The sequence below is a fragment of the Pagrus major genome, chromosome 10, assembly GCF_040436345.1.
Source record: "Pagrus major chromosome 10, Pma_NU_1.0".
NCBI classification, from domain to species: domain Eukaryota; kingdom Metazoa; phylum Chordata; class Actinopteri; order Spariformes; family Sparidae; genus Pagrus; species Pagrus major.
This window is the reverse complement of record NC_133224.1, coordinates 11,949,439-11,963,862: the sequence shown is the minus strand read 5'-3', so window position 1 is coordinate 11,963,862 and position 14,424 is coordinate 11,949,439. Positions and strand designations below refer to the sequence as shown.

At 43.3% G+C, this 14,424-nt stretch overlaps 1 protein-coding gene across 1 annotated transcript in view; it reads right to left on the bottom strand.

Annotated features, from left to right (window-relative positions):
- LOC141003261 (uncharacterized) overlaps positions 1-13,535 on the bottom strand; it is a 149,610-nt gene extending 136,075 nt beyond the window's left edge. The window contains exons 1-2 of the mRNA XM_073474569.1: positions 13,236-13,535; positions 13,011-13,080 (exon numbers count right to left, since the gene is read on the bottom strand). Of these exons, the coding sequence (XP_073330670.1) occupies positions 13,011-13,080; positions 13,236-13,535 (370 nt within the window). The remainder of the gene's footprint in view (positions 1-13,010; positions 13,081-13,235) is intronic.
- Between the last annotated feature and the right edge of the window lie 889 nt (positions 13,536-14,424).

Here is a 14,424-nt window from a genome sequence, read left to right as displayed (position 1 = left end):
CTGTTTAGCACCTAGAAAGAGATAATCCCTCCACCTGAAGCACCTCAAATCAGTCACGTTGACACCCGGTGTATCTGCTAACAAGGAAGGATCACCCGTTTTTTTCTCCAGTCTGACGCTAGCAATAACCTTGACTACTCTAGATTAAGTCAGCCGGCGGCGTGGTGTCTTTGCAAAAACAGCCAGTCAGTTTTCCCACCAACTCCAGTTTCAGTGGGTTTGACCATCTTAATCTGCTGCAGCTTCCAACTATGAACGTAAATACTGCCATTCATTTGCACCCTGGGAAACCTGGGCGTACTTATGAGACAATAAACATTTACAGTGCGCTAAAGATTTAAGGAGCAGGGATGGCTCCAATTAAGCAGCTGGTTCACTCAGACTTGGCACTTTGCTCAGTTTATCTTTGTCCATCAACAGGTGCCGCAGAGGTCCCTCGAGATCACAATATGAACTGCAGCCAAATCAGCATAGCGCCTACAATGGAGCATCCAAATATACTTGGACACTGTGATATATTTCAACACCTCCAGTCAGGTATACGCGTAGAAATTCCAGCATGTGTTGTATGTATCCGGCGCACGCTCTACCTGGATCGCCCTTCAGCTGTCACAGCAGGTGGTGAGTGCAGCATCCTGTGTGAAATGAACGGCACTTCACGCTCAAGCCGACACTGCTAATCTCGTAAAGAAGTTAGCTTTGTTTCAGAGTAACAAAGTACATTATGAGCATCTCACGAGATAGCAGCATGGCTCACGGGAGGCGGCTCATTAACCTGGATCCAGACGAAGTCATGCAGGTCGAGATGTTGATTGGCGGAGAGTCGGTTAAATGTAGGGCAACTGATTGCGTTATCTTTGTTTCAGAGCATTTACATAATTACGTTACATTAATTTGATGCTCACATAACACAGGCAGACATCAGAAGGAATACAGGGTTTAGTGTCCTGCTCAAGGACACTGCGACGTGAACAAATGGAACTACCAACCCTGTGATAAATGCATGGCCTGCTCTACCACCTGAAGTACAGCTGCCCCTACAGCAATATAAAATAGCATCATCACAATCGCTAGAGCTGCAACAATAAGTCGATTAAATGATTCAATCAGTCATTTCATTCATTTTTTAAAGGTGCAATACGTAAGAATTGGCCACCTTGATTTCACACTACCAACAAATAGGGGGCACTATATCACCAGAGTAACTGCTAACTGCTGCTAACTGTATTCTGTTTCATGACTGTTGCTAGCTTGTTAGCTCAGTTAGCCGTGGAGCTAGCTGGACTACCAGGGGAGTGTTGGTGTTAGGGAAAGAGGTTTTCAGGCACAGGGCTAGCTGGTTAGCATGCTAACTTCAGTCGATATCACGTCAACACTGTTGTTTCCTCACATCCTGTTGACAAGTGTCGCTAGTTTTTGATTGTTTTGAGCAGAAACTGTTATATATTGCACTTTTAAGCAAAAAAGAGTCTTTGGGAGCCTTCTTCACAATTTGTTTTCGCATTTTATAGACTAAAAGACCCCAAGTATCACTCTCAGCTTTGAGCTACAGGCTAAATATAAGACAGAAGCTGTAGTGCCAGGGACATGATGCACAGACCTCTCAAACATCTCAAAGAAGGCACTGGAGCAGATTCATTATCACGTATAAGCTCATAGGAAAACAAGTAATCTGTACAATACCACAGCAGGGTATTTGGGTCATTTCCCAAAAAAATATATGAATATAAATCAATGCATTTATATAAATCCGGGAAAGTAGAACACTTTTAAGGCAACTTTCGTGTCTGTGCATCACTTGGATGTCACACTCAGCATAAATGATCATTATACTTTTGTGTTTGCGAGGAAAGTGTATAAAATATGCATGAGGTATTCTGATTAACAATCTCAGAACATTTCCGCTCAGTATGCCTGATTCATTAAAACCTAACAGACACCAGCGGACGGATGCACAAAAACAACTCATCAAGCTCAGAGTGAGCAGCAGGCATCCAGATGAATGGCATTATCAGCTGAGATAATCTTTCTTCAGTGGTGAGCACTGGAACAGGGGGAGAAAAGCACGCTTGCCTTTAAATCGTTCGTCAAAATTCTTGTGACTATTTTTTTTTTTCATACACTGAAGGCACACACACTTGAATTTGGCATAATGAGCGTTCACTGAGCCCAAAACCCCTAAATGTCTCACCTATACGCCAGTTATCAGGCCAGAAAAGACGTTTTGTAGGTGTTTTAACAGTATTTTAGAGTTTGTAACTTAAAGTAAACACTAAACACTAAACACTAAAGTGGTCCACAGAAGAAGAAGCAGTGAAGAATGCAGACAAGGACAGTTCACATCATTACGCCACAGTCTCCCGAACTAGTACCTCCATCTACGGCTAAAAAATTAGACAAACCTATTTTCAGGCAGCCATACGGAGCATCAGCGCCGTTTATCAAGCTGTCGAAAATTACAATTTAACCAGCCGTCTAGCCTGCTTGTACCATATCAAATGACCGCTCAATTAAATTAAAGTGCATAGGGTTGTCCGTCTCACCGCTGGGCTTTCCAGGCCTTAACTGTGGCTTACACAGCTGTTTCTACCCTCTTCTTCATCAGATACAAGGGGAGGGGCCCCTGTCTGTGCTGCGACCAGACCATGAGGCAACTCTCCGCATATCAATCCATCTTCGCTGACACAGACGCATGAGATGTATTCACAGGTATGTTTAATTGCCACTACCTCAGGCAATGTAATATTTATTTGAGCCATATTATTTAATTGCATGTTCCAGATTAGTTGCATGCCAAAGGGGAAAGAAAAAAAAGGTACTTACAGATACTGAGGGAAAAAAAAATACTGTTGCATAAGCCGTAATTAAAAAACCACATTCTACACCATTTTTAACATCAGAGCTTGTTGGGAAAATTGAGAATGAGTAGCTTCAATCCTTTTATTTCATGCTTTCTCCTGTCTTGATTTAGAAAATTAAATTAACCAAACCACAACATCATCAAAAACCTTCGCTCTGGCAATAGATCAAGTTACAAATCTACAGCGAGGGCCTGCAGCGTGTCACGCATGGCTGCATGTCTCTATGGCGCTGGTGTCTCCAAAATATGTGAGTGGAATCATCGACAAGTGTGCATATTTTGTGCTACAGTTGCATCCACGGGTGTGTGACAGCGTGTTTGTGAGTGCACATGGGCTCAAATGTTTGCTCGGTGTGTTTATTACCTTCTCAGATCTGAAGCGTGACTCATATTTCATGTCACATTTAGCTCCGAGAAGGAAGAGCCGGCTGGCAGAGCGCGAGTCCCCCGGTGAGCGGTGGTGGTGAGCAGGAGGGGCCGGGGGGCATCGGACAAGCCGACAAGATCTCAAGCAGGACATTCTTGTATCTTTAACTAAACATGGAAAGTGAAAGGGGGGGAAAAAACAGGAGGGTCGCCTTAACTGACAAACACACTGGACGTCTCATGGTGTTTGGCAACCGTTTGGACCGTCCAACCTCTCGGTGGCGCCCCAGGGGAGTCTGGGAGCCTACAACATCTGGCCAGCCGCTGGGCAAACCCTGCTTGCCTCCATAACTTTTTCCACTTTGAGAAATCATCTGAATCCCTGCTGACTTTGGATAGCTGGAGGGATTGCTTGCTTGTTTTTGCTGAGACTAAAGGGTTTGAAAATTGAAAAGTGGGCACTCCGAAATGTTAGCTCTAATAAATGCTTTGCAACCACCGTAAATAAATGCTCTGGAAGGATTACTGCCAATGCAGCGATAGGTGCGGATTGATATATCTTGCTTTAAACCCCGGAAATTGAACAAAAGACAAAAAAACAAATGCTATTTGAATTCAGAAGTGTCACAGAGAATTGATCTAGTGACAGACTTAAAGTTAGGGACTGTACAAAAATTATTTGCGGTGTCAATAAAAGGGAAGGATAGTATAAATTTGTTTTTGCTCGCTGTTTACATTCGATTTCAACCTTTGTATGTGAGGAAAAAAAGAGCTAAAATAGTCATATGAAAATGTTGACCCATATTCCTATATACATACAGATTTATTACATAAATATGTTATTTTTGCAAAATCAAATGCTCAAATACTAGGAAAATAAGGTCCCCAGAACACTGTTTGAAGCTAGAAAGGTGGCAGGGTCCGGTTCATGAAAACAAAGAGAGTTTGTTTATTTAGTTTGTTTAGGCATACAGATCAGTCAATGAAGATCTTTCTCTTCTGATAAAAATGTCTTCCGCCAAACTACATAGTGCACCTTTAACTGGTAATTTAATAATTTTAAATAATTTCAAGCATCTTTCTCCACATTAAGTTCTGTAAAAATAAAGTTTACATATCTGCGTATATCAGACAACATATACGCTGATACCAACATATCTGTAAAAAGCCAGTATTGTTCGATATATCTGTCGGCTCAAATGAAAAAGATGACTTTCATTGTGCCAGAGACCATAAAAGAATGTGGATACTAAAATTGATTTGTGATCGAACGTTCTCTTGAGCAAAGAATGTGTTGTTTTTGTTGGCGCATGTTGGCGAACATTGTGAAAATGTATGTTCTCTGAATATCAACTGTTTAAATTTGGATAAATCTGTCTTGTAGTTATTAATCATACAATTTTACCAACTTCATACTGGAGTATCATTTTTGAGATTGACAGTCTTGAATTTCTGAAACCCCACACCAGTAATTTTCATACAGTCCCTTGTAGGTTTAGGACCAAAATGACAAATGAGTCGGTGTCAAGGTTAGCTGTTTTTGGACTTCAAAACTGAACATAACATGGAACAGCGCTCTGCGAACGCTGCCCTCAAGTCTGTGGACTGTCAGTAAATGATGCATGCACACATAAAACAAACAGAGTCAGCGAATGCCATCCATGCATTGTTTATTAAATTACAGACATATTTTTAGGGATGCCCATGACCGTATTAACCATCGCTTGCATGTCAGGCGCACGCTGGCACAATTACAGCTTCCTGCCGTGGCACGTCCCGATGCTGTTTTTTGCACACCAGCTTGTTTTATTTGTAGTGCCTGTTCTTATTAGGCTGATGGAGTACAGAGTAGCAGCATCTGTGGCCCTCACCCCCCATCCTCCATGCCTGCTAGGGCTGGGAGGCCTGGGGCACGAAGCCACAGGCAGTGGGGAGGGAGGGGGGCAGGAGAGCATGTGGGGAGCGCCTCAGGGGTTCCTAGTTCTCTTTGCCTGTCTGGAGCCCAGAATTTCCATGACATGAGCGAACACTGGCATCGTCGTGCTTTACTGGTGATTTAAAATTGATGACAGACACTGGAAAATCATTCTTACATTCAAAACAAATTAAATAAGAATTGTTTCACGGAGACAGGCAGTGGGAGCCCAACTGCATCCTAAATCAGAGCCCATGTATAATGCAGTTTGTGTTTGACATTTTGCGAGCATCACGCCAATAATGGTTCACAAACAGGAAGCGGTGACTATAAATCAAAAGATTCCTCTGGAGACCTTCGGGTGAGACAGACTCGTGAAAGAAATACAATATATTAAAAAGGTACCCCGTCGAGTTTTCTGACAAACAAACAAAAGTTATGTTTACATTTACCGTTACTCACCAAATCTCACTGTGTGGATCCTAAAAGTCTAACAAATGTATTTTCCTCCTCATTTACACACATTATTTAGTAAGTAAAGTATGTTAAAGGTGCATTATGTAAGAATTTACCACCTGTCAAACTGAAAACAAATAGAGGGAAGCATATCCCCAGCGTCGCTGCTAACTGTAGCTGCCGTTCACTAGTTAGCCCCCCCTCCCGTATACCCAGTCTCCTCTGATTGGTCAGCTCACACATGCCTGACCCAGCATCGCTAACAACAACAGAGCAGCTGTGCTGAATCAATTCATAAAAGCCGAACCAGCCGCTATGCACACATTATGCAAATGTGTGACATGGTGACGTAGTGTGATGTCACAAAGTCACAGAATTAAAGGTGAGACAACAGTCGAGGCATTTGAGGAGCAGTGTTTCTGTGGGAAAGAGGAGCTTCTTTGTCCTTTTTGACTTTGAATATCTTTCACAAGCATAACAACCTATATAAAACGCTGAAGGAGGAAATAAACGAAGCATAATAGGTCAAAAAAATCCTGCATTGTCTATATCCATGTTTAGCAACAAGATAAACCGAATGGGGACCCATTCATAGAAAAACAGCTCTACAGCGTGTCAAAGTACACAGAAGGAAAATCCTCCAACATTGCAGTGGGCGTGACAGAAAAATCACCATATTTAACAGTAGACCAGCTGTTCCACATGGGTGTCACATTAGAAAAGCCCCCCTTGTCTATTAAAGGTCTCTTTGAATATTGGTGGGTCAGGGATGAGCATGTGGGCTTGGGAAGGGAAGGGTGAACCTAAGCCATCACAAAGGAGACTTCAGTAGGAGGATGACTGGAACTTTCAATCCCGTGTCAGAGGGCAACCAGAGGATGAGGCGCTGAGTTTGTGAGCCGCCTTTTGTGGAGGATTTACCACCCAGCTCTGGTAGAGGAGCTCTGGATCCTGGGAGAGGGAGCATCAAAAGGGAACCAACGGCAGTGATTCCCCCTCTTGCACGGGAGGTTACAGGGCAGTGGAAAGAGGGGGGAGGTTGTACCACGACCACAACCAAAGGGCGCCTTGAAGGTGCAGATGCCAAACCTGATAATGTAATGCTTCGTAATTCTTTTCTCCCACATTTAAACAACAAATTTGCATCCACGAAGGATAAAAAGACAGAATCTGTCAGAGCATCATGCCTAAGTAAATACATGGAGGACAAGGAAAAGTTTAAAGGAGCACTATGTAGTTTTGGAGAAGAAATTCAAATGAGATAATAATAAAAACTCAGAAAGACTACTGAATAAACAAGCTGTTCTCAGAGGAAAACAAGGTCCCCAGAACACTGTTTGAAGCTAGAAAGGTGGCAGGGTCCGCCACAAATAAACAAAGTAAAACAGTTTGTTTATTCAGCCATGAAAACAAAGAGAGTTTGTTTATTTAGTCAATGAAGATCTTTCTCTTCTGATTAACATGTCTCCCCCACAGCTACATTGTGCACCTTTAATGCAGCACATCCAACAGGAAAACCATCCAACTGCAACTGTAATCAAACAACTTGGGTGACATCCATTAACAAAGTACGTCAGGGTATAAAACCAACAATTTGAATTTCATTGTCCAACTTTATGTTTGATGACGCAGAAAGTGCAACGAATCCGAAATGGAAAACAACAATTTTATCACAAATAAAGTCTATTTTTGGAGCAAATGCATGTCAAATAAAAAAAAGGGGAGACAATTATTTTATTCAATTGTGGGGTGTGCCGCGAATGGAAACCCCTTCATTCAACTCCAAGTAGTAACCGTAACAGCGGCCAAGACAGGATCTCCAAGCTTCCTACTTTATTCCACACAAAACGGCGATCGAGGATCACCGCCAGGAAATGTTCAAGGACACGTGAGACGAACCATTAGGCACGAGCATTTCAATTCTCCTCCATTCTTTCAGTTGTGTCTTCATCCTCCCAGCCTGAGGTACTTCAGTCTCCGGCAGAGTGCTGTTGTGACATCGCTCACATAAAAATCATGTCATCTCCGCTCCATTCAGAGTGTCCCCTCAGGTTAATCTATAGTAAAAAAAAAAAAGGAGGAGGAGTGTGCCACCCTTTCAAACGCCACAGTCATTACTAGTGCTTTCAGCTGGCATGCTACGCCGTCTCCCATAAAAACTGCTGTGTCAAAGGTATAAAGAGACCATCTGTGCTATTTCCAGCATCCTGCCCTTTATAATAAACCATGTGTGAGAACTGAAAATTAGGGCAAATGCGCCACTTCTGATGATTCATCATGATAAATCACGTCATGTTGCAATTTATTGGGACTGATGTAAAATCTGAGCTGAATGAGTCGAGCTTTTCATGCAAAAAGCGGCCCCTGCAAGACGTTATTCACTGCGCAGAGTACATTAAGCTCATGATTTACATGTAGATCGCCTCTTAAGCAATTTAGCAGCAATCAAAATCATAATTGCCCATTCACCGATGCCTTGAGGCGAGGCTTCCCAGGCTCCATCTTTCCTCTCCGGCCTGACTCGCTCACAAAGGAAGCCCAACCTGACTCGCCTAACCAAAAGCAGCTGGTCACGGTGGCTACCTGGAAGTCTGCTTAGCTTCACCTAGCACTCAGTGATTACATGGCCATTAGGGCACCTCCCAGCACCAAACCACACAGAGGGCCAAATTCAAAAGCTGTCAGTGATTAATTACCAGTTGCCCACTGAGTTGAGGATATCTGAGGGGATTGGCACAACTGTAATTGTATCAGGCCACTGGGATTACACACTTTGTGAGGCCTAAAGGGGGAGTGCAACCACGAGGAGTTGAAAAGGAGTGATTAGGTAGAGATTTTTGCGGGCTGTGGTGTTTGTGTAGTTTTGATTTTTCTTAAGTGATCCAAATCTGTACTTGACAAAGCGAGACACACAGATTTTGCTGCATCTGCTTCTGGTTTTATTTTGAAATCTTCAGACATAACAGCCAGCTGAGATGACCCCCCACTGCCCCTTTGCCCTTGGCAACCAGCGGCCGGGTGTTTAGTGGGGGAAAACAAAGTGCATTACAAGTTGTCCATTTCTGTTTTCTCAAGAGCACTTTGGCCGCTGTTCAGCTGCCAGGCTTTTTGAAGCGTCAAGAAATGCAGCAGAGTGGGGAAAAGGGGATGTAGGGGAGAGGGGGTTTGAGGCGTATGGGTGAGTAAACAGGGAAAGAGCAAAGCACCAGTGCCTGCTGACTGCACATTTTATTATAGTCCCATTAAACAACAGGCCCCGCTTGGAATGCAGATCCCAGGGGAGGAGAAGGTGCACAAAAAAAATTAAAATGAAGACTGCCCACCAATGCTGAAACAATTATTCGGAGACTCGCCTCACAGTGTGGCACAGTGTGCGGGTGTGACTTCCCAGACTTCAAAACAACTTGGTTTGGTTTGCTTTTCCCCCCTAAACCCAAGACTATTTACACCAAATGTATGGTGTAAAAACAGCTTTTTTAACTCAGGGTGCAGTCTAGACAAGGCTTCAACTGAAAATGTGGCGCAGGGTCCCTAGTGAAAAGACTAGTCCACTATTTAAAATGCTAGAAGCAGCTAATGTAGCCTCAAGCCGCGAGCCTTAAGCAGAGATGAGGAGTGGGCTACATTCCCTTTTAATTGAAACAGTCAAACACATCAGGTTTAAAGTTGCTGCAAGTCGTCATTGTAGCTAACTTCATGTCCCCTTTGCAGTTAGCAATCCCCTCCCTCCTCTCTACGCCACCACAATCACCAGACAAAGCAGCAAACAGGAAGATCCTGCTCTCTTTGGACCGCCTCTTTCTGGAGTTCTCTGTCGCGATTGGATATAGTGGGCAGGGATACCAGGAAATGTCTTTTCTCTTTTATGCATAATCAAGGGGTTTGAGTCACATGGCTTACTGACCAAACACTCTATAACAGCGAATACTATTATTAATAATAATATAATTATTAATACGTGACATGCAGATGTTTAGCCGGTATGTTTACCATCATAGTTTAGCACGTTAGCATGCTAACATTTCCTAATTAGCCCTGAACTAATATGAATTTTGCAGGGGACTAATCATAAACCAGAGTAGTAACCAAATTTAAATTTCCACCTGATAATGCTGATTGATGACAAGATAAGGGATCGTCAAAGTTGCTACCATTCATCCTGAGGGGAGCGCGAATGTCCGAACCAAACTTCATGAAATCCATCCAATAGTTATATTTCACTCAAAACTGCAAATGTTAAATTCTTAGTGGCTCCAGAGGAGAAATCAGGGGATCAACAAAGTTAGTTGAATTCATCCTCTGAGGACCATGAACATCGGTACAAGATTTTGCGCCAATCCATCCAGCAGATATCAAGATATTACTATAAACCAAAGCCTCAGACGGGCACTTAAGTCAGCGTGATTAATCCTCTGGGCACCATGAATACGCGTAACAAATTTCATACAAAAGCTATCAAGACTTTCACTAAAAAGATTCATGTCAACTTGGTGGTGGTGGTGGTGGTGCAAGAGGAAAGTCAGGGGATCGCTAAAGTCAGTCGCATTAATTCTTCGAGGACTGTGAACGTCTGTACAGAATCTCATGGCCGTCCATCAAATAGTTGTTGAGGTATTTCAGTCTGGACCAGAGTGGTTGACCACCTGACCAACATTGCCGTCCCCTGAGCCACGCCGCTATCATGGCTAAAGCAATCTCAGCCAAGTGTGAAAATGCTTTTAGTCGCCCAGAAGCCAATAACTGAGTGCTAAATGACAGCGATACCAGACACTGTTTGGATGACAAATGGCACCATAAAAATAACTTCACCTTCATTAACCAAGAATTACATCAGCGTGAATAAAATACACTCTAAGTTCACGACAGACTTTCTTTGATAAAGATGGCACAAACTTCCTGTGATTCAGAAGCAAACCTATAAAGCATCCTGAAGCCATGGACCATTGCTCTGTCTTTGCAACCACTCCATCTTCTTTGACAGCAATAAAGTGAAGACTGTGAAAAGCACATTACAGTCCTCCCCTCAAAGAGAAAGAGCCACATCGGAGCCAGGGGCTGTCTCCTAGACAGAGGCGAGGATAAATACTGAGTGAACCCATTCAGCATTCATACGCTACAAAGATATTTGGCCAGAAAACACTCACTCCAAAGCATTAACAAAGATGCATGTGCAATACACTTACACTGCAGGAACATATTATTAAAAAACACTACTGATTCCTTATGGTACGCTGATGATATGTGGGTTTTGTAAGTAGCTGTAGTTCAAAAAAAGGATGGGGTGAGGCCTCGCCATGAAAAAAAATTAAATCCGAGAGTGCCAGTTTCCAAGATCAAGCTCGGTGCCGCCTCGGTTTTAGTGCCGTCGCGCTTCATTTGATGTGAAATGTTTTCATTGTTTTATTTCTGCCCTTTACAGAAATGTGGTGGGAGAAAATAAATAGCAGACATATGATAGGGATTGAGAACAGAGAGCAGCATGATTGTGAAAGTCTCATTATGGCTAATACTTCCCAGTACTTCTGGCTCAGTAATTCAAGCATTTCCACTCAGCAGATGAGTCATTCTCAATTGATGAACCACTTCATTGAGGATTATTACTGTCACCAGTCTTGTTTCTTCCCTCACCTACGTCTGACTATGACAGATGTAATAATCATTAATAATGTAGCTGTACGGGGAATCTTTTTGTTTGACAGAGAGGTCAGAGGTCAGGGAGAACTAGGGAACAGTCCCTGGCTTTAGCAAGGACTCAGCATCTTTCCCAAGGACACTTCCGTCCTGCTTTCAGACACCTGGATTGTCCATCCAAAGGTCCAACCACAAGGCTGCTCTGCACAATGTCACAACTGTGACTTCACCAGAGAGGTCGCCTCCAGTATGTTCACACATGCTGTATCACATTCCCAGCTGGGCCTCACTGAGGATGTGGACTTCCTCAAACTTTGAAAAAGTCATGAAAACTTGTCAGTTTTCCCTGCAGCATGCAGTCGAACTACTGTAGCGGTTCAGCCGTCTGACAGAAACAAGTGTGACCACAGTTGGAGCACTTAGCAATGTTACTAAAAACTGATGATTGTCAGTGCCCCCCTACATACAATGGTGCCCTTTTTATTTATTTTTTGCCCCTGCCCCTCAAACATCCTGAGTACGCCACTGCCTTATAGACATCTTTGAAGGCTTTAGAAGAATATTGCACAAAAAAGCACAAAAGGTTAAGAGCAAATGCCTCAAATATACATGTCTGGTGCAGAGCTGCAACGATTAGTCGATCAGAAGACGATTACTGTCAACTATTCCAATAATCCATTTATCGTTTAAGTCATTTTTCAAGCAAAACTGTGAAATTACTTGCTGGTTTCAGGCTTGGCTGCTTTTCTTTGTCTACTATGAGTTATGATTCATGAGTAAATGAAGAGTCTTTGAGTTTTGGGCTGTTTTTTGGAAGAAAATAAGCAATTTGAAGACTCACTTTGGTCATTTTTGAGCATTTTTTCCTTTTTTTTTCCATTTTAATGACTAAATATCATTGACAGATTAATTTATGATGAAAATAATCTTTAGTTTCAGCTTCAGTCTGCCAGAATCCTAAAGACGTATCATATATCCTCACCGTCCTACGAAAGCCATCGATCAAATGTCAACAAAGATGCATTTTTCAGGATACAGTTAACACTTAATCCTCCAGTTTGTGACTAATTTAAATAATCAGAACTGGAGATACGTGGTTTTCATTCAACAGTGCACCAGAATTTAAAAGATCACGCTAGAAGATACAATAAATGGAGACTCAAGACCTTCATCTGTTGTCCATAAAACATTCTTAAAGGACTAAACACCTGCAGAGTTCTTTCATTGTCACATTTCGAGGAGAAGCGGTGATGATTTCCTCCCATTCATGCACTAACAAGAAATCAACGTGATGTTACAGCCTGAATTATGCAGCATCCTGGAGCCCCATCTCCCACACTGATGCTCCGTCTAACTCAACCTTGACTCCATCCCAAAACCTTCAGAATGCTGACCCACGCTGGAGGGAATCGATGTTTCCATCTACTGGTGGGAAAAGTGAATTTCAAGAGGCTTTTTCGTTTCCCCTCTGAGTGTACAAGTGAGCAGGCAGCAGCAGCATCACGAGTCAAACAACCTCTCAGCACCTCTATGTATAGACTGCTGTTAAATGCCCTTCTTTCTGTTAAGTGTGATGGCCAGTCAGCTGTCTGCATCCTTCACAGCAGGCAGACCTCCCCCCCCAAACTATCACCACGAACTGTCAGGTGTCATCGGTGTCCAAGAAATAAAATAAGGGACCTGTTCAGACTGCTTCCATTCATTCTTACACCAGCTCTGATCTGAGCACAAACAGGCAGACAGCCACATGTCCCAGAGTGCACAGGGGTGAAGCAGGTTTACCTGGGGGGCAGTTGCATTCAGGTGATGTTTGTCTGGCAGTCCGGATCTTGACAAAATTCTCATAGGAGCGCTGAAATGTGAAATAAAACGCATTTTCATTCATATGCACATGATGCTTTCAATGACAACCAGAAGTGTTTGAGGTGATCTCTGCTCACTGAGACAGAGCCGGTTTGTGCGCAATGCAAAAAACAGCAACTTCAAGAAGAGCGGGTGCAGCCTCACCTGAGAGAGCAGCTCATCCACTCTCTGCTCGATCAGTGAATTAAAATCATCCATGGAGTAGCCGGGAGCGCGGATGAAGCCATGCTCGCCGTCCCCACTCTCCAAATCCACAACCCGGTTCTTGATATCAGCCGCGTTGATGCTCAGCAGGATGCAAAAGGCGACGGACGCCACCGAACATAGAGACGAGATAATGTTCAGCGCTGTGGTGCGGTAATACTGTCGCTTCTTCTGAGGCGCCACTTCTTTCTCCATTTTCTCCACGCACTCAGATGCTCCTCTTGCGTCCGCGATCTCCATTTAACTACAACTACACGCGCTGTGGGGAGCAAACTGCATCTGGCGCGGAGTCACGAATTTATGGCACACTGATGTTCTCCCTCTGTGTGTGCGTGAGTGAGTGAGTGTGTGTGAGAGAGCGTGTGTGCCTGCGACGCGGCGTTCACGTCCAGTGACTTTGTGGTGACAGCGCCAGAGAGAAAGATGAGTGGAGCGCAAAAAAACAAAAAAACAAAAACAAGTCAGCCTGTCAGACGGCGTGTTGTGGCTCCCTGCGAAACTTGTTGCACCGAACCTTGCACAGAAGTGCGGCTGCGGAGGAAATTGCTCTTACGCACAATAAAGTAGAAAGAGAGACTGGGGAGACGGGAGGCAGCGCGCATGAAGCGGAGGCAGGAGCGTTTCCACGGCGCAGGCATGCTCCCCCTCATTACGCCAACAACACGCCTCCAATCTGTCTTGACTGATTAACATAATTTATTGACCCGCTCCTTTTAAGCTCTTTTAGTCGAGTACACTTGCCATAAGCTGACATGAAGCGCAGTTGTATTGTAGTACTGTAGGTTTTCCAGATATAGAACAACGGAGCGCTGCGTAAAGACGCATTTTGTGGAAAATGTGGCTGACTGTGAGTGCACAAGACACGTTTAAGATGATAAATCATTCATGGGATTATTATGTTGTTTCAAATTGAAGGATGTTGTAGTTATGTTGCAGTTATGTTGTAGTTATGTCAGTTTTCCAGATATAGAACACCGGAAAAACGCTGCGTAAAGATGCATTTCTTTTAGTTTCATTTTGTGAAAATGTGGCTGGCTCTGAGGGCACAAAACACTTTCAAGATGATAAATCATTCATTGGATTATTATGTTGTTTGAAATTGAAGAATTACATCTCATGCAGCCCATGT